Source organism: Uranotaenia lowii, chromosome 2 (genome assembly GCF_029784155.1).
Source record: "Uranotaenia lowii strain MFRU-FL chromosome 2, ASM2978415v1, whole genome shotgun sequence".
Classification (NCBI taxonomy): Eukaryota; Metazoa; Arthropoda; class Insecta; order Diptera; family Culicidae; genus Uranotaenia; species Uranotaenia lowii.
In genome coordinates this window covers 281651906-281672145 of record NC_073692.1, presented here as the reverse complement: position 1 = coordinate 281672145, position 20240 = coordinate 281651906, and the positions used below count along the sequence as shown (strand labels likewise).

The 20240-nt window shown below is 37.4% G+C and overlaps 1 protein-coding gene across 1 annotated transcript; it reads right to left on the bottom strand.

Annotated features, from left to right (window-relative positions):
• Window positions 1-2643: 2643 nt before the first annotated feature.
• On the bottom strand, window positions 2644-20039 carry LOC129746605 (zinc finger protein 236-like). The gene is made up of 7 exons (XM_055740343.1): window positions 19906-20039; window positions 4739-5003; window positions 4521-4679; window positions 3917-4465; window positions 3327-3863; window positions 3155-3262; window positions 2644-3097 (listed from the first exon to the last, which is right to left on the bottom strand). Coding segments are annotated over exons 1-7 (1998 nt in total). The 5' UTR covers window positions 19908-20039; the 3' UTR covers window positions 2644-2719.
• Between the last annotated feature and the right edge of the window lie 201 nt (window positions 20040-20240).

Sequence of the window (20240 nt, the reverse complement as noted above, 5' to 3'; positions counted from 1 at the left end):
TATCTGCTGAACCAGGCAAAACATCTCAAATTTTCATTTTTCTATCGTAACATATCAGTAAGGATATTCTGTATAGAACAGGTAAATAAAGAAAAAAACATCTCCTCATTTTCATTACATACAAACGTCTTGCACAATAATAATGTTTGTTATTACGTTAACTTTCCAAGTAATGGTTACTGCACTAAAATAGCAGGTACTTTCGCCAAAACTGGCTCATAGTGCTTAGCCAGAGAAGCTTTATGATAAACATTTCAGAATTTTACCCGGGCAGTATCCGAGTTAATACGGGATATTATTATAACTTTTCACTATTCAATCATTATTTCATTTTCGTTGGTTGATAAATTCTAAAAACCCTTTTTCTCCCTATTTCTTTAAACAAAATCTTTAAAAAAACTGTAGTTGCTCAAATTGGACCAATCGACAGTACAGAGTTTCTTTATTGAATTTCTATCCCAATTTCTGTCTAAGACTTGAAATTCGTATTGAAATATTTTCAACTGATTTATCCAAATTTGTATTATCTACTGAAGTAAATATCCTGAATTCAGCATTTCATTTTCCAAATGATTCTTCTCAAATTATCATGAAAACGATCTCATAGTTGAGTTACTAATAGAATTGAGTGATTCTCTTAACATGAATATTTCTATGTTTTTAATCTTATCTGTTTCCAGATTCAATTTATTGAGATTTTCAAGTCTTGTGTTGTTTCTTCAGTTACTAAAGTTCAGTTTCATGGTTTTTCTGAATTTTGAGAACTAAGGATTTATGTTTAAGATACTAAATTCATTTGAATTCCTTATCTGACTTTTTTCAATGATTACTAATTCTGTGTTTTAAACATTTTATCTCTATTCTAATTTTTTTTTCAAACGATCATTTTTGCACTATAACCCTTTGGCATCGAATGAAACATTTGTCACATTGAGAATAACAATTTGATAACAATTGTTTTTCATCTGACGAGATTCATATTCATAAAAATCTCATGAAAAGTTTTTTTTTGGGTTTCAAAGATATAAAATTGAAATTCACATTAGGTGCAATTTCTGCTTTGGCTATTTTAATTTTGAATCTCTTTTTTTTTTTAATTTAATTCATATTTTGTATCATAAGATTTGATTTGAATTCATGAGATTCATTTTCATGAGACACTAAATTTTGGTCCTGAATAGAACCTGATTTAAAGTTTTGAATTCTTAAACTCTTATATCTGTATCTCTATGGAATTTGAATTTAATTATTTTGTTAATTTTTTTTTTATTTTGTATTCTATATTTCAAATCTTCATGATACTTCCCAATTGTCATTTGGTTAGTATTTCTCGATAAAGCACAAACCATATGATCAATGATGTTCTTAATAAAAATCATTTAAAATATCTATCCGATAATTTTTCTAAATCACAGAATTATAGTTGATGATAAGGGTATTAAAAAAATGAGAATTAAATTTTGCAATTTGCAGCTCAAATCAGAGCATTCGTTTTGAGAAATTTCTGAACTCTTTCCTTTCGCCATGTTTGCACGTGATTAATTAACAATTTTTATTTGTAGATACCAGAAACTATCTTCTACGCAGACAACATCAAGGTTGCCGAAAAAAAATTCTGTGTTTTTGAGAAAATAAATTCTGAATTTCTGTGATTTTACCCAAAAATTCTGTGATAGTTTTCTGTGATGCTATTTCCTTGAATTTCAAAGAAAATTTATGATATATTGGGTCTTTATCACATTTAAGTTGGGCAAAATCTACTACCATTACCAGTCTTATCATATTTTTCTATTTCAAAGTAAGAAATCTAAATTTGATAGTGGCCAAAAAAATAATAATTTAGAAAATAAATTAAAATTTAAAAATTCTGTGAAATCTGTGAATATTTCAAAATTCTGTGTTCTGTGACACAGATTCTGTGATGAAAATTTGCTCAAAACCCTGTGAAATTACAGATTTTTCTGTGACTTCGGCAACCTTGGACAACATAACTATTTGAAGATAGTATACTGAACTCATCTCCAGTTATTTTACACGTTTAAAAGGTTTTGTATTCTCTTGGATAGAATTTGAAAAAAAAAATCGAATCATAGGGGGCCCCCGAGGAAAATTGCCCCGGGCCCCTTATGGCTTAATCCGGCCCTGGGCAGGAGTCTAAGATGAGCAACACGTGATTGATCGGCACACGACGTGCAGAATATCGGATCTCGAGAAGTCGAAACTCGGAACTTAAACCATTGAGAAAAGTTCAGGTCTTGAGTCAACAGGAAATGTCATAAATAGGTGTATGCTGAACGAGGATACGAGTGCCCTAGCGAAAGCTAGAGTGCCTACTTTCTAAGGAAAGATAGAAGGGATGGTCAAGATCAGGGGCTCGGCTTATTATATCTATGAAACCAGTAACAAGAAGGAGAGGACGCGGTCACTTTCTTTATATTGGAACACAATTCCAAAAGAAGGAATTTGTAGCCTGGGTCAACGACTATTAAAAAAGACTACGAGATGGGTATTTTTTCTTGTCTGAATTAATGTACCAATGCAAAACAGGTAAATTATTTGGTCGAGGGACAGAACATGTTAATGACATAACAATACTACATTTTAACTAATCATAAACGATGTTTAACTTTTAAACCCCAAATTGTTTTACAGATAAAAGATAACATGAAAAAAACCCTACACCAAAAATAAGATAACTTTGATCGATCAAAAACACCAGTCAATGATCTATCGCTCTATGCAATAGAAAGTCATTTAGCTGGTTAAACTTTAGTGGGCATTTGTTGCAAACATATGATCCAGTGGAATCTGTACAGCGAGTTTGAAGCCTCCTTTTGTCACTTCTTCCACCATTTTGGCGATTCTTGCAGTCATGTTGCTGCAGCAGTAGCGTAGTCGGGAATCTTTCTGAGCAAGCTTCACACTTGAACAGCCGGCTCCGGGCATGATTCGAGAGATGCTCACGAACCTCTTCGATGGATTTGATGGTGGTAGAACATACATTGCATTCAAAGATGTGAATCGGGTCCTGCGATTCTTTTTTGGCCAGAGAAACATTCTTCTGGGTAACAAGTTGAAGGTTTTTCGCTGTAACGTTCTAAAAAAGTAATAGTTCGATCATCTCTACAGGGAACAACTAAAATAACTGTCTCACCTCTCTTAAATGTGGGACTGCTGCTGTCGTTTTATTTTTGGGTTTTTTTGGCAATTGATTTGACTTATTTTTCGGGGCAATTGTTTTTGCTGGTAAAGTGTCGCCGTTCTGTAAACAATATAAGAAATTTTAACTTCAATGATTAACGACTTACATAAATGGATCGTGAAACCTTTTTAGCTTTAGCCAGATTGTGAGCTTTCATGTGTAAATCGTAGTGTTTCTCGGATTTGATCCACTTTCCACATTTCATACACATAATATGGTTTGTTTGATTACTGCTCATCGATTCAATCATGGCATCGATATCGAATCCACTCAAGGAATGTACAGTTTTTAGATGTTCTTCATAGATTCGTCGAGTTAGAAAAGAAGCATCACAAAATGGGCATACTATAGGCAAGAGATTGGTGTGATTCTGTAGATGACATCTGAACCAGTAAGGTTTTGTATAGCGACGGGTACAGAATTGACACTTGATATAAGCCTTCTCATGGTTATTGTTGTTTAGAAAGTGTGAACATAGTGACTCAATATCCTCGAAATTCTCTTCACATTCATCACAGCGAGGATAAACTCTGTTTTCTGGCAGGGAAGTTTTAGTAACATCTTCGTCCCTTATGAGTATGTCAGCAACTCTAGCTAGATAAACACTTGAGTTTTCATAAACCGGACTTGAAACAGAGTTCGATGTCGTTTGGTTAAGGTTCTAAAATGAAAAGAAGAATAATCTATTGTTTCCATGAGATTTACCAAGCTTACTTTGCTTTGCTCAATAATATTATCAGGTAACTGCTGAATTTCTTCTAAATTGTCAAAAATATGAAACATATTATCACTGATGCCTGAGACCGGCAAGTTTGTGCTCTCGTTGCAATATACATCATCCGTAGTAGATGTAGGCAGAGTTGAATCATTTTCGGTAGATGCTTCATTGGATTTAATAACGTGGCTTTCTTCAAGAGTTTCCTGTTTGACCATATTAGCGATGTAGTTTGAAGGATCCATTGTAGTGGAAGTGCATAAATAAGAATTTTCTTCCGATGACAATTCATTCAAGTTCACAGGAGTGATAAGAAAAGCTACATTCGGATTACAGAACAAAATACTACTGAGGGTCTGGTTATGTTTTTTCATGTGATTCATCCAGTCGGCAATTGATTCGAATGTCAAATTACATATATCACACATATTTTGAGGCACGCTGAAGCTGTGATTTTCGGAGCATGTTTCTTTATTTGATTTTATTCCACATTCAGGGCAAATGAAACCATCACTTTCAGATTTATCTCGTTTCTGTGGATTCATTTTCTACAATTTAGAAAAGACAATTATTTCAAATTAATTTCACAACACTTCACCCTACCTTTAAATAAATTTCATCATTGTTTATTTTCAACAAGCTTTGGGAAATGCTGATATCATGGTTTTGAGTGCATGATTCTTTATCGGATTTTATCCCGCATTCAGGACAGATGAAGCCTTCATTATTTTCTGATCTATTCTTTTTATGTATTTCTACTATCTACAATAGAACAATATTTTTTGAGAACAAGTAGGCACTCTTTAAGCACATCATCTTACCTTAAATTTTCCATCTTCGTCCTCGCTTTGAAGTCGCATTCGTTTCGGCTTTACTGTAGTCGATGGAGTTACTACAGCTGGTTTTATGAAATTTTCAAAGTCTTCATTGAGAGGAACGACAAAGTCGGGCTCTTTGCTGCTGAACTGACATGTTTGGCATATCGGTTCTGTCGTAACATTGGAACACAAATCACAAATGTAAACTCTTTCATAAGTATTCGGATCCAGCGATTGAAGCAATGCGTCCGTTTCCAGCTCGAACAACCTGAAAAAATGTACGTTTTTCTATCTTTCCAGATTCCAAAAAGTATTTTTGAGTTGACTCTTCATAATCGTTTTTTTTTTTCAAAAGTACCAAAAATACTTAGCATTCAAACCTAAAAGCGGCCTTCGTTGGAAAATTGCTGCTCTGAAACATGAATGCGCAAACCAGAGCTGCAAATGTCCGGGAGAAAATTCTAAGTCGAGTTTTTATAAAATATTGCCACACTTCCTATCCACATGTTGGTTTAGTCAACGATATTCTATGAAATGAAAATATCACAGTCCCCACTATCACTGATTGTTCGTCAAACGGAATTGTCATGGCTATATGTTTTGTTGAAAATAACATTTTGGTTGAAGCTGACTCCCCAAAAAAGATTGAATGAAATTATAATTATCAGTAACTAAGACGACTACTGCTGGAAATTTTTTTTTCTTTCGTCGCATTTCGTTTTTCATGTGATCATTTGCGAGCAAATTTTTTTTGTGTCACGGAAATAAAAAGTTTTTAAATCTTCGGGAACCGATTTTTTTATGCAAATTCTAATTGCTGGAATTTCAGATTAAGATATTATATTTCTTTACAAAATTCAGAGTTTATTTTTAAAACATTTTAGAAGGAAGAATGCGTTTCCCGTTTCAACGTGGAATTCAGAAAAAAACGTAAAATTTCAGATAAATTTAACGGTCAGTTGTCATCGAATTCTTTTAATATTTTGAAAGTATTTTAAATACGACGAAAAATATCGGGACAAGCGAAATTGATTGATATTTTCAAAATCTGTCAGTCACAATAAAATATTCTGACTGAATTTCGAAGGTCTCGCTGCCGGAGTGACAAAAATGGAAAGCGATGGTCACTGTTCCAGAAAATTATTGACTGCACATGTTCATGATCAAGAGAAAACTGGAAGTATCATGGAAAGCGTGGTCGGTAAGCGCCTTTCTATGATCAAAGCCATCGTTCTGACTGATAATACGATATCGACAAGCATGCTGAAAAGTGATATAGATTGCTGAGTCAATTTCAATAATTTCTTTTCATTCTACGGGAGCAACCGCAGCTCTGGCACAAACATTCGTGAGAGCTGTACGTTTCTGAACCTCTCTAATATGACACGACCACGACAGATTTCGTGTGAGGTACATGCCGAGTAACCTCAGGGATCTGACGTATTCCAAAGTGCAACCGCCGATGTTTATTTCTGGAGGATTATCGCATTGTTGTTTCGAGATCAGGAGGCACTTACATTTCGTCGGCGAAAGTTCTAACCCAAGGTCGAAAATATTTTCCACAACTATATCCACTGCCCTTTGGAGAGATTCGCAACTATGCTCCAGTGAGGTTCCTCTTACAGCAATTGTTGTGTCATCGGCGTAATTTACGGTTATCACATCAGAAGGGACACTGTTGATCAATCCACTGATCACAACATTAAAGCATAACGGACTTAGTGGAGATCCCTGAGGAAGGCCTTTCCACGTTGTCCTAGATATTGAATCTAATCCACTTGAAATGCACAAATTCCTTTCTTCAAACAGATGGAAGATACTTTTTACTAGACATTCGGGGACTGTTAATGAGCGTAATTCTCGGACCAGAACATTAATTTCCACGTTGCCGTAGGCGGCTTTGATATCGAGGCTACATATCACCACATGCTCTCTTCTTTTCAAAGCTAAGGAAGCTTCGTTAATCAGTGGAAACAACGCATCCATTGTTCCTCGTCCTTTCCTAAAACCGTTGATAGCTGAAGGGAACAGGTTGTTGTTTTCGATGAAATGTTCTAGTCGATCTTTGATTATGAGTTCATACACTTTGCGAAAACATGAAGCTAACGCGATTGGACGAACAGCAGAAGGAGAAATCGGATCATGGCCACTTTTAGGAATTGGTACAATTTTATAGGTTTTCCAGCTTTCCGGAATTCTTCCTGAAGCAAAAATTTGGCAATATTTACGAAGCATATCGGGCCAGTTATGGGGAGCACATCCAGCAGCAATGTTAGTTATTTTTAAGTCATGTGTGAGATCAATATTGGAATACGGTTCCATATTTATGACGGAGCTAACACAAAAAGAAGCCATTATTTTGGATAGACTACAATGGGCAGGAATTCGAATCTGTTTGGGCTCCACAAAAACCACCCACACAGGTTCACTCGAAGTGATGGCTGGTATTATTCCGCTGCAACAAAGAAGAGAACTTGCGGTCATGCGTTTTGTAAATAAAAGAGCATCACTCCTTTCTTGGCATCGACAATATTCCAGACCGATCTTGGACAGTGGCTTAGTGGATACGGGAATACACCGCGCAACAAGAATGCTAAACGAATTCATTCCACTTGAACAGCCTCTAAATAATCTCCCATGCTACATGTTCAACCGTGAAGTTGTAAGAACAAAAATATCCATTGATCTCACTGTTAAACGGTTATGTTTAGAACACCAGAACTCATCGGCAGCTGATTTGGTGTCAAATTATCTCTTGGAAGTGTATGCCAACGCGAAAATCTTGGCAACTGACGGGTCGAAAGATATACACGGGACAGGTTATGCTGTGGTAAATAACTTTGGAACACCTGCAGAAGGAATCAAACTCGACAGTAAAGCATCCGTTTATATGGCAGAGCTTCTGGCAATCAGGCATGCTGCGAAAATGATCGTAAGTCTTCCTGTTGCTCAGTATATTATTCTAACCGATAGTTTGAGTTGTCTCACGAGCCTGCAAAAAATCAACATCAATCAAAAATATCCCGTTGCTTGGTACGATATAAAAGAATCCATTCTTGAAGGTCAAAGAATGGGGTACGAGATCCATCTGATATGGGTTCCGTCTCACAGAGGTATTCCAATGAACGAGTTGGCAGATCAAGAGGCGAAAAGTGCGTGCATCAATGGTGGTACAGCAGATTATATTTTAACATCATTCGACATCCAGTTTCCGATTCGGCGTACAACAATGTACAAATGGCAAGCAAAATGGAATTCAGGAACTAAAGGACGTTTCTGTCACAGCATCATCTCTAACGTTTCGCTCCAACCATGGTTTAGTAGCTTGGATCTCAACCGCAGACAAATTGTAATCCTTTCCAAATTAATATCAAATCATTCACGACTTCCTGCTCATCTCACTAGGAATGGTATCCTATTGGATGCTACGTGCAGTTGTGGCGAATCCATCGCAGATCCTGATCACATTATCTTCGCATGCAGCAGATTTGAAAATCTTCGTAGACCTATTTGGCGAATTTTAATGAAAAAAGGAATTCCACCCGATATACATTTGATACTGAAAAAGAAAGACATTGAATTATATAAAACAATAGCTAATTTTGTAATTGAATGTGAATTAGATATGTAAGTAGAACAGTAATCAACACTTGGCCGGTTATGTTATAGAGGTAAAGCCAATAAAAAATTTAAAAAAAAAAAAAAAAAAAAAAAAAACATTCGTGAGAGAATTGACTTCAACGTGTTGCCTAGACAACTAAGAGGTCGTGAATTCCTTCGGTTTGGTTTTCATCGTACACTTTACGAAAAGAACGAGCTTATCAGCGCAACGTGTATAGTGTTTAATGATAATTGTAGCGAATTGGATTTTAATATGACCCCGGATTTGTCTGTGAACTGCTTACGAGCTTCAATGTTAAGATGATATCGTTTTGTTTGTAGTACTTGATGTTAGATTTTATCGTTACTTTTATTTTCTGATCAACTATGTATATTTAAAGTGTTAAGCGGGCCACAGACTACACAACATTTGTACAAATGCGATGAAATTTTGTCGCTGTAAACACGATTTGCATAGTGTATGGCACTGCTTGAATGAGCGCCCAAACGGTTGGAGTAAAATCGGTCGGGATCGAAATATTTTGTACAAACCATCCTCCCAGCCGGGGTGGAGATGGCTTTTTTGTTGCTGTTGCTGTTTTCGCCAGCAATCGTTTGTGTTCGCGTGAAATATGTTTGTATAGTGTGTGGGCGAGCCTAAATCAAACAATCGTCGTGGAATCATCGAATTTGTACAGTCCATTCGTGTAGTCTATGGCCCACTTTATGTAAATCAATTGAACGAGCCCCCCCTCCCAACAGGAGGAACAAAGATGGATGCCGAGAAACCGGCAGCACCACATGGGCGGGCTGGTGGTGACCAAAGTAAGAGAGGAGAGGAGATAACTTTTTTGTTTTTGCTGATTAAACATTTACTTGTGGGCTGAATAGAAGGCCGTTCAAATCTGTAATGGAACTTCAAAGTTTCAATAAGAAATTAAATTTTGGGCTGAATAAAACGAACTTCAGCACATTGATTATGCTGATTAAGCTGTGTTTGACCTTTTTAACGAGACTTTTGGTTGCTTGGGCCTCACCTAACTTCCACACTTTCTAGACTGACCTGAACTTAATATCACGGAAATAAACTAAGTCCAAATCTGACAGATCGGTTACTGATTTTCCAGCAATACGATTCGATTGCTGGAAATTTTCAGCAAACCAGAGCTATTGCTGGAAAAGTCAGCAAAACGAATCATGTTTGCTGGTTTCCAGCAAAAAGATTGATTGCTGAACATTTCCAGCAAAAATCTTTGCTGGAAATCGAGGCAAAAATTTACAGTGTACACTGTAAATTTTTGCCTCGATTTCCAGCAAAAAGGATGCTGGAAACGTTCAGCAATCCAAATTTTTGCTGGAAACCAGCAATCGGTTTTCGAATTGCTGGATTTTTCAGCTTTCGGTTGTGTTCTTGTCATTTTTGCTGAAAAATCAGCAATCGGTTTTCAAATTTCTGGACTTTCCAGCAATTGATCTAGTTTGCTGGAAAATCAGCAATGGAGTTGTCAATTAGGAGTTTGTTTTTGTTTCGTACGCTGAAGCAAGGTGAGATTCTGTTTTACGAATTTTTGTTAAATTGATATAATTTTTTTATTTTCCTCTATATTCTAGCAACCTGATAACAAGTCAAGGGTGAGTTTTTCTCGGACAGATAGATATTCTCTAATCAAAGCTATTTTTACAGGTGGCAAAGTGTTGGCACAAAACTGCCAGCCCAGATCCGGTGTTATAGAATATTGAAATCGGTTTCTGGAAATAAATATATCTGTAGTATCGCCAATAACTCTTGGAATTGTCTTGACTAATTAATTATAGTTACGTTATTTATGACCGTCGTACGGTTACGTACTTCACGAACACTCCTGTAGTAATGACATCCGACGCAAGAGAGAGAGGATGAAACATTCGGCATTCTAGTGACAGACGTAGCACGTTACTACAACTGGCTCCGAGGACGAGTGAAAAAACCCACGCGGAAAGCAGAAAATTATTATATTAGCGGAAAGAAATTACTGGTTATTGATTTCGGAGACGCCTAACATCATTTTAAGGTGAGTTAAAATTGTGATAGTGAGGAAATATCGCGAATTCTATTTGTTTTGCGAACACCGCTTGTGAGGTACAAGCTGAAGAAAAGTTAAGACAAATGGGGCCCAAAGGGCAGAGCGCTAGCCCATGAGGTGTATTTTTTTTTTGCTGTTGCGAAAGTGAAAGCCGCCATTAACCGTGTGAATTGGCAGGAAAGTTCCTCGGAATTCCAAACATGTTTTCTTGTGCAAGGGTGGAAATTCTCATAGAGAAAATTAATTAAATATAAAATTTTCGTGTGTTGTGAATCCGACAGCGAGAATGAATTCTCCGGGTCAAATGGCAGGTAAAATAATCCTCCGGAAGAAGCAAGACGGCGAGAAAAGTTTCTCCAGGGTCAATTGGCAGGAAGTGTTCATCCAGACGATTGAATGACAGCGAGATTTAGTTCTCCAGGGTCAGCTGGCAGGAAAGTGTTCCTCCTGATACGCGATTGATGGCGAGAATTCATTCTCCAGGATCAATTGGCGAAAAGTTAATCCTCCAAACGTGTGACGGCGAGATCATTGTCTCCAGGGTCAACGGGCAGGAAAATTATTCCTCCTGATAAATGTTGGACGGCGAGAAACCATTCTCCAGGGTCCAGTGACTGAAAAATGTTCCTCATGATATCTAATGCCAACGAGATTGATTTCTCCGGGGCATATTGAAAAAGGGTTGAATAAATTATGAGTCGGTTCAATGAAGTTGGTCGAAACAGGTAGAAAAGATCACCTGTATTATTCCAATTGACTTTGATAGATTTTGACTTGCTTCATTTAACAACGACCTGATTAGTTTCGACCATAACATTGGTGCATTGAACATTTAACAGTTGCTTTTACCAGTAGAAACCAATTTCAACGTATACGATTAAACAAAGTTTATGTATAATAATGAGAACTCAATTAATGCCGTTATAGATGTTGAATTACATTTCTCAGAAAAACAAACTCAAGATAGGTACAGGTAGTAAAAACGATTATTCTTCAATTTACAGATGCCTGTGCCCCCGTTTCGTTGTAATCAAATTGAGTCAAGTAAGCTTGCCAAAGAATGGCGCTCCTGGAAGGAGTCTCTAGAGTGCTATTTTGCAGCCTATGGTATTGATGACCAGTATATGATGAAGGCCAAGCTCCTCCATTTGGGTGGACCAGCACTTCAGACCGTATTCAAAAATTTGAAAGACAGCGATCACATTCCTTTAGTCGCTGTTGTTCCCAAATGGTACGATGTCGCTGTTGAGAAGCTGGATGAATTCTTCGAACCACGTCATCAAAGTACTTCTGAGCGTCGTAAACTACGCCAAATGACTCAAAAGACGGGTGAGCGATTCGCAGACTTTATAATTCGTCTAAAGCAACAGATTGTGGAATGCGGGATCGAGAAATACGGTTCAGAAGTCAGTCAAATTTTGAGTGGAATATATTTGACTGACGCAATCGTTGAAGGATGTTCTTCTAACGAAGTCCGACGTCGTATTCTGTTGAAAGACCTACCTTTCGACGAAATTGAGGCACTAGGTATCGTCCAGGAAAGTGTGGAACACCAAATGGAAGCAATCTCGGCACCAACTGGAAATATCAACCTATTGGACAGCCTTTGCGTCAAAGAAGAGACAATCAAGCTTATCCCAGAAAAAGTTTCTCAGAACGAGCAGGTTTCCAAAGACCAAATTTGGATTCCTCCAGAAAGGTCGCATTCGAAAAGACGTGCTACAATTGTGGTGGGCCAGGACACTTTGCCTCTTCCAGGATCTGTCCCGCTAGGGGAAAAATGTGTCCGTATTGTAAGATTTACGGTCATGTGGAGGAGAAATGCCGCAAGAAGAAAAATGACCAAGGCTCCGGAAATCAGTCTGGAAAGAATCTCAACAATATTCAACTGATTGCAAATGCTGTTCCCTTGGATCCTCCCAAGAACGAGGCCGTCGAAGAGAATAGCCAGGCGAAGGTGTATTACGCCTTTTATTCCGGGAATGAGTCAAACGTTATCGCGTGTTTGATTGGAGGTGTCAAAGTCGAATTACTTGTCGATTCCGGCGCTGACGCCAATTTGATAACTGGCAAAATGTGCACGGAGAAAAAAGACGACAGTTGTTCCAATTATTTCAGCTTGTTATACCAATAATCGAAATGCAGTTGATTTTTTCGCATTCAACTTCTTATATAATAGATTCAACTACAAACCTCTAATTGTCCTTACGCAATCAACTATCAATATAATGCATTCAACTGTATGATTTATTTTATGCATTCAACTATAAATACAATAGATTCAACTACAAACTGCTGATTGACCTTATGCAATCAACTATGAATATAATAGATTCAACTGTAATGGTATAATTGATTCAACTGTGAATATGATTGATTCAACTACAATTGTATGATAGAATTTTAGCTCTCAACTATAAATATAAAAGGTTCAATTGAAACTGCTGAAAGACCAAATATTTATATTGTTGATTGCTTCAATAGCCTTGATTTAAACAAGAATTTGTGTATTAGATCACATGAGTGTAGTGCAAAAATAGAAAAAATGAAAAAATCAACCGCAACGAAACTTTTTTGTGGGAAAACAACGACCAGGCAATGTTTTTCGGGGAATTCGAGCCAAAATTTCCTTGAGCATGCGGACCGGTTCAATCTTCAGCAATCCAGCCATCAGTTAGTGTTTCCGGCATCATCCGTAGCTCCGGGGAGAAATTGTGAGTTCCTGAGAGGAGGAACCACAACAGCGACCATCAGTCTAAGTGACCGTTCCCGTCTCACCTGATGTTTGCGGCGACAGGTTTTAAGAAGAACCTATAGTGGACGTTGAAAAATTAGCATCTTACGTTAGGTGCCGATTCCCAAAAGTTGAAAGGTGAGCTCCGTTCATTTTTTTTAAATTTATTGTTCGAAAATATATCCTTTTGCAGGATGAATCTGTTCAATTGGAGACTGCTTCGAGGGAATTTGGAGAAGCTTGGAACGTGCAAGCCTAACCTATCCGGGCAAATCATTCGTGCGGCCCATTATGAAGACACAATTGGAAACTGCATGGTCTTGCATTTTTGTGCACAGAAGGATCTATTGGAGAAACGCATAGTGCACTTCTGGGGATAAATTGCAGCCATTGACGACCGAAAGAAAAAGTGACCGCGAACATCGCTATAGCATGCGACGGTTAAGTGATTTATTTTCATTGTGTGTGAAGTGAAATTATTATGTTAATAGACGAATCTAATAAAAATATAAATTATGTGTAAATTTCATTAATAATATTTATGATTTAACACAACAGAACCAATCCGAAAAATATATTGGAAACTACTGTAGCTATAGTTGGAAGCGTAAAATTAACTATAGACATTTAATTGAATCTAACATATAAATACGGTTGAATGCAAAACATCAATCATACGATATAATTTAATCTACTATATGTACAGTTGAATGCAAAAAACCAATCATACGATATAGTTTAACATACTATATCTATAGTTGAATGTATAAAACCAATCATACGATATTGTTCAATTTATTATATTTATATTTGAATGTACATTCCAATCCGAGAAATCTATTATAGTTATAGTTGAAAGCTTAATATTTATAGTTAGCCGAGAATCAATCAGAAATATAGTTCAATATAGGCGGAATATTGTTGAAAAAACTGTACTTTATTCTCCGTGTGGTCCAAATTGAAACAGGACGGCATACAAATCATTTCTTCTACCAAAGGTTGCTCACAAATTTTAAAGGCATACGGAAGCGATGAACCTTTACCTATTTTGGGATCGTTTGTGGCAGACATTGAAGTTGGTAAGAGAAAGATTAGAAGCGAGTTTTTGGTCGTCGAGAATGGCCAAAAGTGTCTGCTAGGGGATAAATCAGCCAAAGCCCTTGGGGTGTTGAAGGTCGGGTTTAATGTTAATACTGTACAAGGATCTCAACCATTCGCAAAGATTAAAGGAATACAGGCAACAATTCGTATGGACCCTAACATAACACCAGTGTTCCAGTCCATGAGAAGAATTCTGTTGCCGTTGGAAGAGTCGGTTCATCGAAAATTAGATGAGATGATGAAACGCGATATAATCGAAATCAAAACTGGACCAACCAGCTGGGTTTCACCTCTAGTAATTGTAGGTAAAGCGGATGGTCAGCTTCGACTATGCTTGGACCTACGTCGCGTGAACGAAGCTGTACAACGCGAACATCACCCTATGCCACTTGTGGATGACTACCTAGCACGCCTGGGAAAAGGGCGTATTTGGAGCAAGCTGGACATTCGAGATGCCTTTCTCCAAATTGAGCTTGCCGAAGATTCAAGAGATGTGACAAAGTTTATCACCAACCAGGGCTTGTATCGTTTCAAACGCCTCCCGTTCGGACTTGTCACGGCACCGGAACTTTTTCAAGAGGCGATGGATCAGATCTTAACCGGATGTGTCGGGGCATTCTGGTATCTGGACGATGTGATCGTAGAAGGGAAGAACTTGCAGGAACACGATGAACGTCTTGATGAGGTAAAATGAATATTTAATCTTACAGTTACAGTGACTTTGTATTTAAAGAGAGAAAAATAAATAAAATGAATTCATTATCTAAAGTTGATCATTTGTTTTATAGATCATTTCTCGGTTCAAAAAGCAAGGAGTGGAACTCAATTGGGAAAAGTGCCTGCTGCGGGTTACGGAACTTGATTTCTTGGGGCACAAGATGAAGTGCTTCGGAATAAGGCCGAGTGATACGAAAATTCAAGCATTAGTTTCCTTTCGTGAACCACAAAACGAGGCAGAAACTCGCAGCTTCTTAGGTTTAGCTAATTATATGAACAAATTCATACCTGGTTTGTCAACAATCGATGAACCATTGCGTAACCTCTTGAAAAAAGATGTGGTTTTCACTTGGGAAGAAGCTCATAGACAAGCATTTCATAAGATCAAAACTTGCATGACCGACGTTTGTACGCTAGGGTTTTATCGAATTCAAGATCGAACTGCCCTTATGGCTGATGCGAGTCCAAGTGGTCTTGGTGCAATGTTGATCCAATACAACAACGACAACGAACACCGAGTCATTAGTTTCGCCTCAAAGTCACTGACGGAAACAGAAAGAAGATACTGTCAGACAGAGAAGGAGGCATTAGCGATAGTGTGGAGCGTCGAACGCTTCCAGTACTACCTACTTGGGAAAAAGTTCGAAATTTTGTCAGACTGCAAAGCGTTAGAATTTCTGTTCACTCCACGTTCAAAGCCCTGTGCACGCATCGAACGCTGGGTGTTACGCCTACAAACCTTCGACTATCAGGTAAGGCACATTGCTGAGGTAGACAACATAGCGGACGCTTTGTCACGTCTTTCAGTTCTCGATGCAAAACCATTTGATAACTCTGAGGAATTGTTCATTCACATGGTAGCAAACACAGCGGTCCAGTCGATGGCTTTGTCATGGGAAGATATACGTATAGCATCACAGAACGACTCTGAAATCACCAACATCATACAATGTTTAATCGATAATTCAATTGATAAGATTCCCTTGGAGTATAAAATTCTCTTTCAAGAGCTATGTCATGTTGATGGAGTTCTATTACGTGGTGACAGAATTATCATACCACAGACACTAAGAGACAAGGTCATGACTACAGGGCATGAAGGGCACCCAGGAATTTCCATGATGAAACAATCTATGAGATCTTATGTCTGGTGGCCAAAAATGAACATGGCTATCGAGAAATATGTGCGGAACTGCAGAGGGTGCACACTTGTTTCGGCACCAGATCCCCCAGAGCCCATGCAACGAAGCCAGCTTCCGTCATTTCCATGGCAAATTGTTGCCCTTGATTTTCTTGGGCCTTTACCAGAGGGACAACACCTTTTAATTGTTATGATTGTTATTCCCGATTCATGGAAATTTGTGAACTAGCCGTTATGTTCAGCAGATATGCTGTTCCTCATGCCATCAAAGCAGACAATGCACCTCAGTTCAGCGGGCAGTGCGGAGATTTTAAAGAATTTTGTCAAACACATGGTGTTCAAATCTGGAATACAATTCTATACTGGCCGCAATCCAACGGAGAAGTCGAGAGGCAAAACCGTTCAATATTAAAACGTCTCAAGATTTCCCAAGAACTTGGCAAAGACTGGAGAGCTGAGTTGCGAAAATACTTGCTTACCTAACATGCAACTCGTCACCCGACTACGGGAAAATCACCAGGTGAGCTGATGTTCGGTCGAAGAATGAATACTACGCTTCCAACGATTTCAATTTTTTCTGAAGATGAAGCGGTACGTGAACAGGATGCGGTAGTAAAACAAAAAGGCAAAGAATATGCTGATCACAAGAGGAGAGCCAAGGACAGTGGCATTGAAGTTAATGATCATGTGCTTGTAAAACGGATGAGGAAGAATAACAAATTACAAACTGAGTTTGCAAATGAAGAGTTTATCGTTCGCGACAAAGCTGGAACCGACACCCTCATTGAATCCACCGTTACAGGAAAGAGATACTCTCGAAGCTCTGCACATTTGAAAAAGCTCAACATTGAGAAACCGGATAGTGAAACACAGAATCCCGAAACATTGGTTCCGGTAGAGTCGTCAACAAGTCTACCATCGGTTGGTGTTGATCAGTCTGAGAAGGATACTAAAGTTGAAGATGAGATAACCACTAACGAAGAGCTTAAGGAAGTAAAGAAAAGAACAAGAGTACCACCAACAAAGTTTAAAGTCGTTTGATTAAACTTTTGAAGGTTAGCTTTCATATCTAATCAACCGATTCGTAAACTATTTCTTACCTGAATATCTAATAATAAAAACTCATTACCAATCGTTGTTTTATTGAACTTAAGGGGGGGGGTTGTAGTATCGCCAATAACTCTTGGAATTGTCTTGACTAATTAATTATAGTTACGTTATTTATGACCGTCGTACGGTTACGTACTTCACGAACACTCCTGTAGAAATGACATCCGACGCAAGAGAGAGAGGATGAAACATTCGGCATTCTAGTGACAGACGCGAAGAGAGTAGCACGTTACTACAATATCCCTTTATTGAAAAAAGGGAGGAAATAATTGTTATTAATATTTGTAAGAAAAATTCGAAAAAATCTTGAATTCCATTTGTAAATATCATTACAGATATAAACAAAACAAATACCATGACAAGGAATTGACAGGTATTTTTGACATGTCGCTTAGAATTCCCATATAGGTTCTTTAAAACACCTTCAAGTATCTTAATGGTGCGTTTTAGAATGTTACGCGAACGTTATCAACCTTCTTTAAAGAAGTTCCATTAAAAGCGCTTAGAAGTTTCGTTATCGATAGTTTAACCTTCCAAAGGGCGATGGAAGTTCCTGAGTAACTTTTACGCGACAAGAGTCACCTGAAGTTCCCGTAAAACATTTTTTCAGCCAAATGTTAACTTCGGAGTTTCATCTTTAAGTAAAAACGCGACTTTTGATTGCTTGGGTCCTCCTACACCCAAAGGACTGAAGCAACTGTCAAATCACATACAAACCGACCTTCGACTGACTTTTTGGAACCAGAACGTCAGTTCCCCTTTGATTTCAATGGAATTTTGGTACCAAAACGTCAGTGCGGTACTGAAATGTCAGCTCGGAAATTTCCTTCTCTTTCAGCCCCTTGCTTACATCATGCCACTAGGCTAACTCGTCAGGTTGAAAATTCGTCAAAAATTGTGTTTTTGAGTCTGAGAATCGAAATATGTCTGAGATACGAAAATGTATCAAATTACGTCAATTTTTGAATCCAATTTTCGGAATTTTTGCCGTTTCGCTGATATAATAAAAATAAAAACTTTCTTTACTTATTACCTATCATTTATTTTATTGACCGATTAAGGTTTTTTTTTATCTCACACATTTTTGTTAGGTGTCACATTGACACATTTACTTTCTTCAACGAAACACCGGATCCAAAGTTGAGTAACGTGGAGCCGCTTTCAGAACAGCATCTCTGCTTCTCGAAGATCTTCGGAAACTAACAAATTCGATTAACTTATTCGAGGGAAAACCGCTTCAACAAAATACTTTGGGGCACGACTTGATTTAACACATTGTAAACATTTGTGCTTATTTTTGACAGTTTGTATGTTTACATGACATTATCACGTTCAGTGTCATTTGATATAATCCAAATTCTATGTTTTTATAACATTCTGTGTCGTGTAATTTAAAGATTAAGAAACTTCAGTGCTGTTAAGTATTCATATTTTTTTTTTGTTTGTACTGAAAAAGCTACATCACATAGATGTAAGAGCAAGTTCACTGGTGTTGGGAAAAAGTGGTAGAAATTTTGACTTTTTGGAAATTTTACCATGCAAAAATATTTTCAAGATCATGGGGCGTTGTATTTTTTTTTTCAACACTGTTTCTATTTCAGCCGTATGTGATAGAAATATTACTATTTTTGCATCACAGCATGCGAAAAAACAACACGTGTTCGCTTAGCTTAGCTTAGTTGACTACTCATATCCACCTTGAATCATTGAACTTGAAGTGCTTAGATATGACCATTCATTGAAAGCTTCAGATAACATATTTAATTAGACTTTGTTCAACTTACGCTCTTCAAATTCCATGATCGCTGGCGTGGATAAGCAGAACAAGTTCTACCTCGCCAATGGTTGCTACTCCGTGATTGATCGAGGCCATCAGCTTTGTGCAAGGGCCAAAAGAATGGTGCTTGGGACTACCAGTTCATTCACAATGCAATGCGAAAAAACAACACGTGTTGTTAAAAAACTAGAAGACCACAGATCTTGAAAATGTTTTTACATGGCAAAATTTTCAAAATGTGCCGTGATTGTCAAACCACTTTCTACCACTTTTTCCCAACACCAGTGAACTTGCTCTAAATAAAAAGAAGCATCATAAATGATGAAATTTTTAATTAGGAAATCATGTTGTGTCATGTAAAATTAGTGTGATTCAATTTCAGTGTTTTGAATGGTTCAAATATTTTTATTTTGTTAATTTTCACTATATACGAAACCGCGTTCTACCCCCCGTATGGAGCGGGACGTCCAACTCAAGTGAAATCGCGTACATCCAGAATGACAATTAACTCGATTTGCTTACATTTGGCAGTTTCGCCCTTTTGAAATGTTACGCTAGAATTTTTAACAACTCTGCGAATTTAGAGGTGTTTTAGTTAAGTTCTGAGTGAAGACTAATTAGAGTGTAAAACTTCTTTCAGTTTTATCGACCATGTGCCTTGCACGGTTCCTTTTCAAACCGGAAGTAGATTGTAACAAATTTCTCAATGCTTTCTTTTTCATATTTGATAGAACAGAAACCAAGAACTCACGGCCGATTTTTGATTTTGTAAATTTTTCTTATATTTTACATATGTAGTCAAGATGGAAAGCAATTCCACATTTCTCCGTTTAACGGAAAACAATAAAAACGGATGTTCTTCAGCCATGTTGAAACTTACCCTGCGGTCGTCCTAAGACTATTTTTCAATTTAAGTTCAGTACTTACATATTTAATCGACTTCTTTCCGTGGTAATTTCGGCACAAACTGAATTTGGAAACTCGTTTATTTCGGAACCATTCGAAGTACATCACTAACCAGTAACTATAAAAATTAACTTTTCTTCCAAACTGGCACAACAATTCGTAACGGCTTAATACATTATATTAAAGCTTTTTTGGAATTCCAATTTATTTCAAGTTTGTTGTTTACTTGATTAAATAATTAAGTTAACGGGTGATATTTTGAATTATATTTGTAATATTTTATAAATATAATTTAACAAATAAGGGAATAAAAATTGCGTTTCGAAAGTATTTAGTACCTTTCGTCATTTGATGCC